General features: G+C 38.2%; 1 protein-coding gene across 1 annotated transcript in view; it reads left to right on the top strand.

Moving 5' to 3' along the window:
- Positions 1–12357, top strand: part of LOC127482479 (dynein axonemal heavy chain 5-like) — a 158229-nt gene that overhangs the window by 144910 nt on the left and 962 nt on the right. Inside the window, exons 75-76 of the mRNA XM_051812846.1 lie at positions 7307–7515; positions 11868–12089. Of these exons, the coding sequence (XP_051668806.1) occupies positions 7307–7515; positions 11868–12089 (431 nt within the window). The remainder of the gene's footprint in view (positions 1–7306; positions 7516–11867; positions 12090–12357) is intronic.

Here is a 12357-nt window from a genome sequence, read left to right on the forward strand (position 1 = left end):
TTCCCAGCCCATTTGTATGAAACATCAAGGCAACAATGATACCTACAATCTGAATCTAGGAAAGAGGTTCATAAATGTGCCCAAGGCTAATAAGCTTTCGTATCCTGTAATAAAGATATGCTAAGATCAAACTGGAAGAAACAATTGTCCTCTGTTTCAATACTGAGCTGAAAGTTCCCTTTTGTATGTGAATAGAGTCCCCTTTTCCAGTAAAGTAAAATGATGTTTTCCATTCAGGAAAGTGTTAATCTTTCCTTGATTATGACAGATATATTCAAATTCTCAATATGTACAATATTCTGCAAAGGGGTGGATGAATGACATAATTTATTTGCACTTCATATTCAGTTCCACAGTGGGCACAGTCATCTGCCAGATGTTTAATCAAGTTAATGCTGTAACTTTCATGCAATTCTCTAAAACATAATTTTCTTAGGGACAGGCAAGCTAAATATAGTAAAAAATTGCTCTGAAAACAAATTTGGATGTATAGTTAACAATAACAATTAATGGCTTCTGGCAGATTCATGAGGATAACACGGTAGATGGTTAATTAAGGAATGGTAAGAATATTTAAAACCACTAACTGTCTCATACTAGGTTCTCCCCCAAAACTAGTCAACTGCAATCTAAGATCATCTGAGGTGCTTCTTTTTCTTTATAATGAGGTAAACTGATCTGTCTACTCGGACAGCTCATGTGACTTTTGACATCTGCCCTGGTCACATATTTGGCTTTGGCTTCATGAACCTGTTAAGGCCTGAGCACCCACTTTCATCAGATCTAGACTTTCAAATGAGTTTTGTGTTAAAGAATGTAGTGCATCTTTAGGATAAGTCATGTAGCTTTTTAGAAGGTAGTCTGAATGTTTGATTCTGCAGCTTGGATGTGAATAGATGGACCTTGTAATTTTGATGTTGCTCACTGAGTTACATTTCAGATAATGTAAGGATCTCCTCATGGACAGCCCATGTGCAGCTGAACATGAAGGATGTAGAGGAAACTAGCAGAGCCAGTTTTGTCCCTCTGTCCAGAGGGCATATTGAGCAGTGTTCAGCTTTTGGGAGGGGTTAGGGTGCTCAGCATGTGTCTAACACGTTTCTTGGCAAACGTGCCCACAAGCCTGCATCTCTACCAATAAACTTTGCTGCCTGGAGTGATACTTTTTCTGGATCAAATTATAATAATTAGATTGTAGCTGCACTTTTTACTCCCACTTATGTCCCAACCATTACTTCTGTTTTAATTACTTATTGATTGTCCAGAGTTTATTTCACAGTTGCCATAATAAAGAGCTTCACCATAAATCAGAATACAGCAATGATGGTTATCCTCTCAAGAGACCTAAAATAGAAGCTATATTCCAAGCAGAGAAAGCTTTTCAGAGGCAAGGAGCAGTAAGACATGGGGCTTGTACCAAAATTCCACATTCTAATGGATTATGAACAACAGATCTTGAGCTCCTAGCAGAAGGTGACCATATTGATTGTAGGGCAATATATGAGCTATAGAATTCCTGTGTACTTACCTTCTGCCGGTGGAAGAGTAGAAGCCTCTGGCACAGAATGCTAATACCCTAGCAGTTTGTTGGAAGCGGATACTTCCAATCCCCTCTCCCACTAGTAAAGATAGTGTCTTTAATGCAGTAAAATTTAATGACCCATTCAGTTATTCCTATCCTCTTAGAGTTTTTTGAGTTGAGTTTGTTTGAATGTGGTCCATCTGTGAGATTTTATGGGGCTCTCTTTATTTCTCCGTGCACTGAATAAGAGTGCTAAGCATTTTGATGGCACCATGATGTGTCTTCTATTGGTGATGAAAGTGAGAAGAGAGATTCTGTGGGAGCTATCCCTAGTCCCTCTTGAGTGTTTTCCATTAATTGGGTGGAGCGTACTTGTAGTAGCACTGAAAGTGGGTATCGAATCCTTGTCAATGGAAATAAGCACAACTTTTAGGCTGGTTTTAATCCTGATTCTTTTTAACCCACTTAACATCCTGCTTAAGGGCTTCTTGTGAAACAAAACAATGCTTAACTTGTTTATTTATATCTAGATTCTACTTTGGTCATAAAACTGAATCCACTTGACCTTGGTGTCTGGTACCTTACAGCATTGTGTTTTCAAAATAATCCTTTGGAACTGCCTACTCCATGAACAAGAGAAGACTATATGTGAAACCTTGGATTTTTTTAACCATTCATGTCATATATGTGCCACACGATCACAGAGCTCCCACTGCTATTTGTGCAGTACTTGCAAAGCTAGGAGAGAGGAATCTTTTTCCTGTTAACATTTTTCCTGAGAATACAGCAGTTCTGTGGCAATGTAGTCTTACATATGTTATAGGACTCATGTAGAATTTTTATGTCATCTACACAAACTCATGCATTAAGCCAAGGGTAAAGATTTACTATTTTTTTCCAGTTCAAATACCATGATTTTGAAAGTAGTGTTTGCATCATGATGCTGCAAGGAATTTCTGGCCATTGTATGTAGCACCTTAAAAGAGGATATAAATTAAGCCCAAAAGAGTCAAAAGAGGTAGCTGGTACTTCATTTTAACGTACATGGCAAAAAACTGGAGCTCGGGAAACTATCTTGCCATAGTGCACAGGAAAGGTAATTTCCCATGAAAGGGAAGCCACTGTCTGGCCAAGTTCTGTTTTGCCTCATAATGCTATAACACTGCTAACACACAATTTTAGTTTGGCTTGCTGATGATGGCAATAGACTTTTGGGCTGAAAGATCTTGGGCTCTTACCTTATTAAGTCTTACAGTGTGCGTGTGTGAGGCTTGTAGGGATCATCACTTTCGGATGAGGATTTTGTCGGAAAATGATTAAGAGCACTCAGTGAGGATATTTATGGAATGTAACAATGGGGAAATCATTTGAGGAATGGAGGGGATGAGTCTAGTATGTCTTGTGGTATAGTTAATTTTGGCTCAGCAGCTCTCATCCATTATTTACTTCTCATCCTCATAAGAATACCAGAATGCATCCTGTTGTCTTTCACAGTGTGGCATGTCATTTCTTGACTTCTTAATATGTGTTATTACATATACTTGCCATTATGCTGGCTGTTGTATTACTCTAGCTCAGGGTACTAATTTGTATTACTTTTTTCATGGAGTTGTGAATGGTATTTCATCCTCAAATTATTGCTTTAAAATTTTTATTTTCAGTCCTTTGGTGGGTGCAGTCAAAAACATTTAGTACTGGAGCTGGTAAATTTTCAGAACAATTTACCAAGGTTACTTTCAAATTGCCTTCTTATGGACTGAAGGATTTAGCTGTTGAAGAGAATCTAGGATTTGTGTGCTTTTCTATGTGAAAAATTGCATGCTACTCAAGTTTCTCAGTTCCTTTCATCTCTCCTGACTTGAAGAATTAAATCAGAGGATTCTGCACCAGAAAAGAAAGGTGGGAAACAAAGAGAAAGCAGAACAGGGGCAAAGGTTAGGTGCAGCTGGGGAGAATACCACTCTACAAATAAAAAAATGGAGAGAGTGTTTTGCATTTCAGGGCTCGGCTGCCTGATTTACTCTTCCTATTCTGGAGACCTGGAGCCAAAGGTAGTGATAAACTGTTGAGGGCCTTGGAATTAAAACAGCATGGTGGAGGTAAATGAACTTCTGAGAGCTTCCTGGGAATCATCTGCAAATGCTGAAGTGCCCGAGCACTGCAAGTGAAGGAAGAACTACTTGAAGAACTGAAAGAACTGCCTGAAGCAAAGAAGTTGACTTCTATCAGCAGAGTAATGGTGGTCACAGAGCTAGGAAAACCATACTAAAGCTTAAAAAAAAAAAAAAATGTTTTAGGTATGGGGAAACATACATTAGCTTTTACTGTTTTCATCTAGTACTCTGTATAACTTGTACCTTTGGATGTAATAATAATAATTAATGTTTTGGAGCAAACACAGACAAGTTAGCTGTTGTCATAGGGCAGAAAGGAGGAAAACAGGAAGCTACAAGCAAGTTGGTGTTCTCAGCATGTTTAGCAAAGAACAGGGAGTTGAAGCTTGGTAGTGGAGGCAAGGTGTGACTGCTTCAATAATGAAGCTGGTTCTTTGGAAGGTAAACTTGAATGGGGATTAAAGGCTGAAAAGAACAGCTTCTGTAGTTGACAGTCAATAATAGACGGATGCTTTCACTGAGCTTTTTCCTCTGTGTACTGTTCAGGCTAGCTTAACAGACTCATTGTCTAGCAAGTATTGTCCTCCAGCGGTACTCTCCAATCTTATTATAATGATATCAGCTACTGGCAAACTGTACTTGATGTAGAAACTAGCTTCTTCTCTTCTCATTTATATCCTACATAATTATTCTGGTTGCTCTTGATTCACATCTGTGCCTGTGGGAAGAGAATCACTCAGTGGACTGAGGCTTTTTTGGTTCATGCTGGAATTTAAGATCCTTCCTTTGTTCCTAAGTTTAGGTACTCATTTAAACGAGATATGCAAGTTTTCTAGTCCAGATACATGCTACCATAAATGTGAAATTCAAAACATGGATCCAAATTTTACAAATTCCACAGTTTTCAGATTCAGCTTGTGGAAGGTATGGTAATGAAAAGGGACAACTCCATGAAATAATACAAGGTCCTGATGTAGTCCATTCAAAGCATTATATCTATTGAATGAATCACTGTAAAACCAGCTCAGTTTAAAAGAACAGACTATTTACTTTAATTATCAATAACAACTAGTCCTCAGAATCCTGAGAAGCTTTATTTGGATTGCTCACTACTCAGCATTTGGATAGATTTAGATGTGGTTTAGAAGGGTGATAGCAAAAATTTAGGGCAATGAAAACGGGAAATCCTAATTTCCAAACTGTGTATACTGTGCAAACACTATGGTTACAGTACACATTATTTTTGAAGCATGGAAATGCCCTAATGTCTTTAACTGACCTGACCCTTCATCAGTCATTTTCAGATTGGCTTTCACATTCAAGAAAGGGAATATCACAAAGTAACCCTGCAAATAACCAAGTTATAAACAGCTGGCCTGTCTGATCCATAGAATATTTGAGCTTGTCATGTTAAATTCATAGGACATTCAGTGTCTTCATATAGTCCAGTGCTCTGAGCTTCTCAGAAGTTAAACATGAGAAGTCTATGGTGTTGTACTACTAATTCAATTTATCAAAAACAGTTTTTCAAACACCTGTATCATCTTTCTCCGGGAAGATGCCATTGTTTTTCTCCTGTGATACTGATCTTATTTCTGACAATTATTTTATTTTTAAAATTATTTTTATTTTTATCAAAGTATTTTAGCTGCAGGAATGCATCCCAACACCCACAGATGTCATTTAGTGCTGAAATTCAAGCACTGCATACCTACTGCCAGAGATGACACCCACTCACTAGGAATATTTATGCAGCTATATGGGCATGGCCAGAGCTGTGAACATACCTCATCCTCAAGAACATTTTGGCTTAGTCTTCTCAACAGCTGCTCTGAGTCATAACAGGCAGACATCCTAAGGGATTTCACAATACCCCAGGGCAGAGGCTGGTTGTATCTCCCTATTTGAAAAACTCCAGCCTGCCCAGAAGAACAGAGAAGGAAAGGAGAAAGTTGACTGTATCAGCCTCAAAACAAGGAAGAACCAGAGATGAAAGAGTTCTTTCTCTCTCAGTTCAATGGTAATGATCCCCAGGGCTCAAACAGGATGCTCTTCACTTGTTTTGTGCCCTCACTACGGTTGCTCTGAAGTTAAAACCGACACTCACTGCATGACTTTTTTTTTCCACTTTTTCTGTCTCCAAAGGGTGAATAAAGTGTATAGTGTAATATTAGGTTTCTCTAAGCAAAGTGGAGAAGACAGAGTGGTTTCTTTCTTAAATGTTGGTTCTTTCAGTTATATACTAGAGAAGATTAATACCCAAAGAGAAGGTTTACTAATTGTGTTATAAAAGACTCTTACCCCAGAATGTTATTCTGAGCCTGATTACAAAGCAGTTACAGAGAATGCAGGATAGGCAGTATTTTTTAATATTTAAAATTTTGTAAAAGTTGATGATTTCCTCCTAGCATTTGTTGCACAAAAAGAGATGTATATCAATGGGAACAGACATTCATTACCTGCTAGAAGAGATCAAAGCCTATTTGCAATTGATATATTGCAGAAAGTACCAGATTTTCCCACACTGTTGTATGAGTGTTCAGGTTGGCCACTGTATTCTTCAAAATTAAAAGCTGGAGTTTGGTTTCTGGATATTTTTTTCCTTCACCTGAACTGGGACCCTGGGAAGGGATTTGAAATGCTTACTTATTACAGGCCACATTTCCTTAAAGGTATGTTTGGATGGATCATTGCAGTTCTTCTTTGCAGTCACCCAGACCATTTCCCTTTCCTTTACATGTTCTGTGCTGGAAGCCCCCTGTATCTGTTTGGTATCTCATGTAATCTTGGTGTCAATTACAGCAGTTGTGTGTATGATTGATACATTGAACACTGGTATTACATGAACATTTAATAAAAGTTGGGGGTACCACACCAGGGGTATAGGGCCTGCCAGACCATACCTGGAGAATAACAGAACCAGTTTCTGGAATAGAGAAGTTATCCTGAAGCATGGCCATGTGCCAGATTTTAGTACTATTGAGAGTATAGACTGATAAGATGTAGGAACTTCTGGCATATGGAATGGTGAGTGTCACTGACAAATCACTGTCTTAGTAAATGCCAACATTTTAGTGGGGAGAACAATACTAGGCATGGAAATGGAATATGTGAGTACATGCTGCCACTGCCAAAAAATAGAAAAAAATCTTGCCTCTAGCTTTATTCTACCTACTACTTTCCCACTGAGAATCTTGATAATGGAAATGTACAAAGTTATCATTAATAACAGTGAATCATGAATATAATCACTGTCAGTACATGCTTAGGATATAGATGAGTTACACAGTGTATCTCTATCATTGATCATGCATGTAGGAACCATTAAAATATATTAAAAAGTTTTAAATTATTAATCACATTCCAAACACACTGCAAATATAATGAATATAAATAATGTGTGTGAGGTAGAAGGAGTTGTTTAAGAAACATATCTTTATTTCTGATCAAAACAACAGAAGAAATATCATTTATCTTATCACTTTTAACTTTGAATCAAGTCTTATAATTTTGAGCAAATTAACTGCAAACTGATAAGAATGCAGTGCTACAGGTGTGCAATTAAGGCACAACAAAAGAGGGTTTATTACACTCAGAATGTCATTTGGAAGTTTAATTGCCTTTGCAAGCTAAGGGAAAGTTCATTCTGAATGTTTTACTTATCTTCCAGGAACCATAATTATGTCAGAAGAATTGCAAGATGCTTTAGATAATATGTATGACGCTAGAATTCCAAAACTGTGGCTTAGGATTTCCTGGGAGTCAACTACTTTAGGATTTTGGTTTACTGAGCTTCTTGAAAGAAACCAGCAGTTCAGCAGCTGGCTGCAGGATGGCCGTCCAAACCAGTTCTGGATGACAGGATTCTTTAATCCACAGGTAAGATTGCCAGATTGACCTTTATATCTTCTATGTAACAGTTAAATTAGACCTTGAGAGAACTTCAAGCTGACTTAATATTGACTATATGAAGTGTAATCTAAATTAAATTTTTAGCATAAATATAGGATAAATTATCTTCAACATCTACTGAAGAAAATTTTGCTCGACCAAAATAATGCTATTGAACTAATGAAATGCTTTAATTATAGTGAGGAAATTGGATAAGTACATATTTACACATTTCAATGTAATTTTCCTTTTCTCACCTCCTCTGTTACAGTAACCTGTTTCTTATTTATTGCATGAAAATACCTTTAAGTACAAAACAAGGTAAGTTCCAGAACTCTGACACAGGAAGAAGAGATTTGGACTTGGCTCTCAATCCTTGCAAATCAGTTCCTTGAAATGGAAGGTTTGTTATTTATACCACCCCAGAATTGTGCCAGACATGATCTGTGGAGACATATAAAAAACACAGCCCCTCGTCTGCACCATCTAAAATAAAAACCTGGCATGAAATCAAACACAAAAAAGGGAACAGCTGAGAGCACAGTTAAAAGAAGTAAAGTATACATACCTAGATGATGTATAGACTTTGCAAAGCTGTCCACATTCATTAAAGCTTTTTGTGATTCACAGATGTTTGTGGGAAGCGTGAGTTGTGGAAATGAGTCATTGTGAGAGTATCCAGCCAACAGGTTTCTGTGAAGTCTTAGCAAAAAGCTATTTTGAAGATCTATTTTAATCTCAGTACTTGTTAGCAATGCAAAAGCTAGCTAAAACAGCTGCCTAGAATAGAGAAAGCAACAGTGGCAAATATTCTCTAGGACTACTGCTGGGAAATATCTATCCATCATCTATCATGTCTGTGTCAGCTGTCTGCAGATACAACTTTATAGCATGAAAGTGTGCTCACAGAACCCCTGAGCAAAAGGTTCCCAAGTGTGAGGGAAAGGAGTAGGAGTTTTAATAAAATGATTATGCTTCCATACTTGGTTTGCTAGCAACACACTGATAGCAGCACTCTAAAATATTCCAAAGTAACTTTTGCGATGATCAGTCTGGATGCAATCCTAACAAGCTTTTACAGTTCCGTGTTTTTTGAGTTGGTGTTTGCTTTTGCACTACAGATGAGCAAGAGCTAATAGAGATTTTGTACTGGCCATTTTAGCTGGCTTTTTTGTGCTCTGGGTTTGTGCCTGAAATTTTGCCACCCCAGACTGGGCATCCTACAGTTTTTTGGATCCGTATAGGTGGATTTTTCGAAAGAACTGCCAAATAATCACTGTAAAGTGTCCTCAAACAAACTGTGATTTAATAGACCACAGTAAGTGAGAAAGCCTCTAGAAATACAAAAATTAAACACTTCATAACCCCTGGTTCTAAAAGTTCCTAAATATATACTGTGCAGAGATTTAAAAATTTATTTGTGCAGGCAATCACAAGCCTAAGAATCAGATGGTTATTGTTGTAGTCTTAATTTTCTGTAGCCCAGGCTGTGGGATTGGCTCATTCTAAAAGAAATTCACCTGAGAAAATATTCATTTTCTAATTAATTAACTATTATTTTGTTAATAGTCATATTGCTGTGTTTAAAATCAGTATTTCGTGTGTTAAGAAAATTGATTTTCTTCTTCTCAAACAAGCTGAGGTGATGAGGTATTAGTGTTGCAGTTCTAATGGCTTGTTTGTAACACCTGAGAAGTTGTCAGAAAAATCCTTTCATTTGTAAGATGAAATACAGCTCCTAAGTAATTTGCCTACTTGCATATATCTTACTGTTTGCTTTATAGTCAATGGATAAATGCCATGGATAACATAAGACAACAAAGCAGATTTATAACACTGGGAAAATGAGGCATTCTGGCAATAAAAACGAATATAATACCTTTTCTAGGACTGTTTATACACTAGGATAAATTCAATAATTTCACAGAAGTTAATCTTTATTTTTAGTGATACAAATGATGGCTGGCTCAGACTTCTATGTAAAAGAAACCTGATTCCCTCCGTGTGTCTCCACTGGGTCAAGATAACTGGGGTGAACAAAACAAGAAGTGCCATGAATTTACCTCCCTCAGTGAAGTTAATCTGTTACTGGATTTTTTCATCAAAAGACTTGACACTAGTCATATCTCATTTCTACCTTCCAATTTCCAGATTGTGGCTGACACTGTTTTATTGTTTCCTTGTTTGAATCTCTGTATCCAGTTGCTGTCACTTGTCCTATATATAGATTTTAAGTACTGTCAGGCATGCAAACAAACAAAACCAACCAAACCAAACAAAAAAAAAGGCAAGGATTACCAGAAATCGAAGCAAATGTCATTGCAAGTGGTCCATTATGTCCCTGACAGAGGGTTTTGGGGTGAGCCAAGCCCTCAGCTGTACAGTGACACCTCAAGCCACCTGATGGTGTCTTGCTCTTTGTTGTACCATTCACCTTCTCTGGGACACCCAGCTGGGCCTCCAGCTCACAGCTGTAGTATTTAAACACTGTCTAGGATTCATTCAAATGAGCAGATAATCATTAGAAGTCCCACTGCAGACAGCATATAGGTCCTGCCATTTCTGTAGGAATAATCTGCTATCTAAACCTTATCCCTGAAGACGACTCACAGCTCTGAGCTTACTTTTTTTCCCAGTGTTTCCATGGTGCCTTTGAACTGATTCCCTTAATACAGTCATTGCTCTGTCCTGTCCTCTTCAGGCTCTTCTTTCTTTAATATTTCAGTTTATCTGGGATGCAGTAGCCCTCTGGGGCCTTCTGGCAGTGAACACTTCATGTATTTTAAACTATTGGTTCTAGTATGTTTCTACAAATTAAAATTTCACAAATTACTACAAGGATTCTGCTCTCATTTAATGGCATTTCTGATAGAAGAACTTGGCCTTTAATCCTCTCTCCCTTAGCTACATGCCAGAATTCTCAACTACTTCAAACGCAATTACAATTATCTGTGCCATCACAAAACTACTTTAAAACACTTGTCCTGGGGTCTCCGGGATTATATTAATGAGAAGCAACCAGTGTCTCAACAGAAACATCTGAGTTCCTGTAAGTCATCTCACGTCCTCATAACTTGAAGGGTATTGTGTGGTTACCAAGCTCAGCGCATGCAACAAGCATTTCAGCCCTAGCAGCCAGATATTGGCCCCTGGATTCAGTAGCTAATAGCCCGTGTTTCCACATCTGGCTTCATTCCATTCATTTGCCCCTAACAGTAGTTCCACAGAGCATCCTGCACTGTGAATATTGAAGAAAAATAAAAAGCTTGTTCAATTCCCTCTTTGCTCCTGATTTCTTCCTAGCTGTGCTATTTGCTCTCTAATTCCCACCTTTGTCCGTTCCTCATGTGGCTCTCTATCCCCCCTTCTGTGTCTCTAGATGCTTTCATTCCCTGTTCTGAAACCTGTTGTGAAAATTATTCTTTCCTAGTTGTCCTTTCCATTGCTCTTGAATATTCAATTTTGTGATTTATTCGTTCATCTCTTGGCTACACAGATGGGTTTCCATGCGGGAAAATAAAATGCACATCTACAGCACGACCACTGGAAGAGCAAAGGAGTCTACTCTCCCATGTCTAAGGACTAAGGCTCTTCCCGTTTACTGCAGTGTATGTGCACACGGACAGCTGTATCAGAGAAGCTAACAAGCACCTTCAGCCTGGCTTGTCTTTTGACAGCATGTAACTATATCATGAGTTTGGAGCTCTTTAGAAGGGAGTTAAATTTCATTCTGTGCTGCTGAAGTGCTCTGGGTTTATCTTTCTGTTGTCTGAAATAGTATGGTATTGTAGTATATAAAGACTTTTCACTGAGCAAAGTGTCAGAGGCATTTCAGTAATTTCATGATTCCAGATCATACTTCCTTTGTATTCTGTAAAATGCTTCATTACTTGTTGACTGAAAAGTATTTTTTACAATGTTGGTATAAGAAAAGGTGAGTAATATAGCCAGTGTTACGGAACTTAAAAATTACCTGTATCTGGAACCTGTGAAAACACATTAACTTGGCAGCCTTGCAAACCTCTCTCCATCTGTTTGGTTGTAAAATAGGCATGTGAGGCAAGTTATACAGGCAGCTTCTGATATGTTAAATAAGCCAACTTGGTGGCTTCTTAGCACCAGCATGTGCACACCAATTTTGTAAGAATGAATGGTACTGAGAAAGTGTAGGAGAGCATTGAATTTACACTACTGAATTTACTTTATATGTATATGAAATTTTGTGGGATGAGGTTTTGTATAGCTGATGTCACTTACACTGGAAAAAAAAAATTGGAAATGGTTAAATTCAAGGCTTTTTAAAAAAATCCTCTATGTTGTATTCCTCTATGTCTCCTTAGGGATTCCTAACGGCTATGAGGCAAGAGACAACTCGCATGAATTTAGCAAAAGGGTGGGCACTCGACAGCGTTGTTTTACACAATGAAGTGACCAAGATGATGAAAGAAGATGTTGTTGGCCCTCCTCCTGCTGACATCGGTGGGGTTTACATTTATGGCCTTTACCTCGAAGGGGCAGGTTGGGACCGCAGAAACAGTAAGCTGATCGAGTCACCACCAAAGGTAAGGATCAAATGAGTATGACTGACTGTAGAATAATACAGTATGCTCAGAGAACACCAGGAAGTACATTGAGCACCTGCAGCAGTGGTTTCACAGTGGGTTTTCAGAGGGTAGAACACTAGCAGGGCTCGGAAGAGGGCAGAGTGTTTACCCACTAAGCAAACAAGAAGCAAACAAAAAGACTTCTGTCGGAAAATAAATTTAGGATGCATTGCACTAAATCAGACCAGAGGCTGGGCTTCTTGGCTTCACTAGAAGCACATTTATG

Source organism: Manacus candei, unplaced genomic scaffold, assembly GCF_025592945.1.
Source record: "Manacus candei isolate 608988 ecotype Guabito, Panama unplaced genomic scaffold, ASM2559294v1 h1tg000088l, whole genome shotgun sequence".
NCBI classification, from domain to species: domain Eukaryota; kingdom Metazoa; phylum Chordata; class Aves; order Passeriformes; family Pipridae; genus Manacus; species Manacus candei.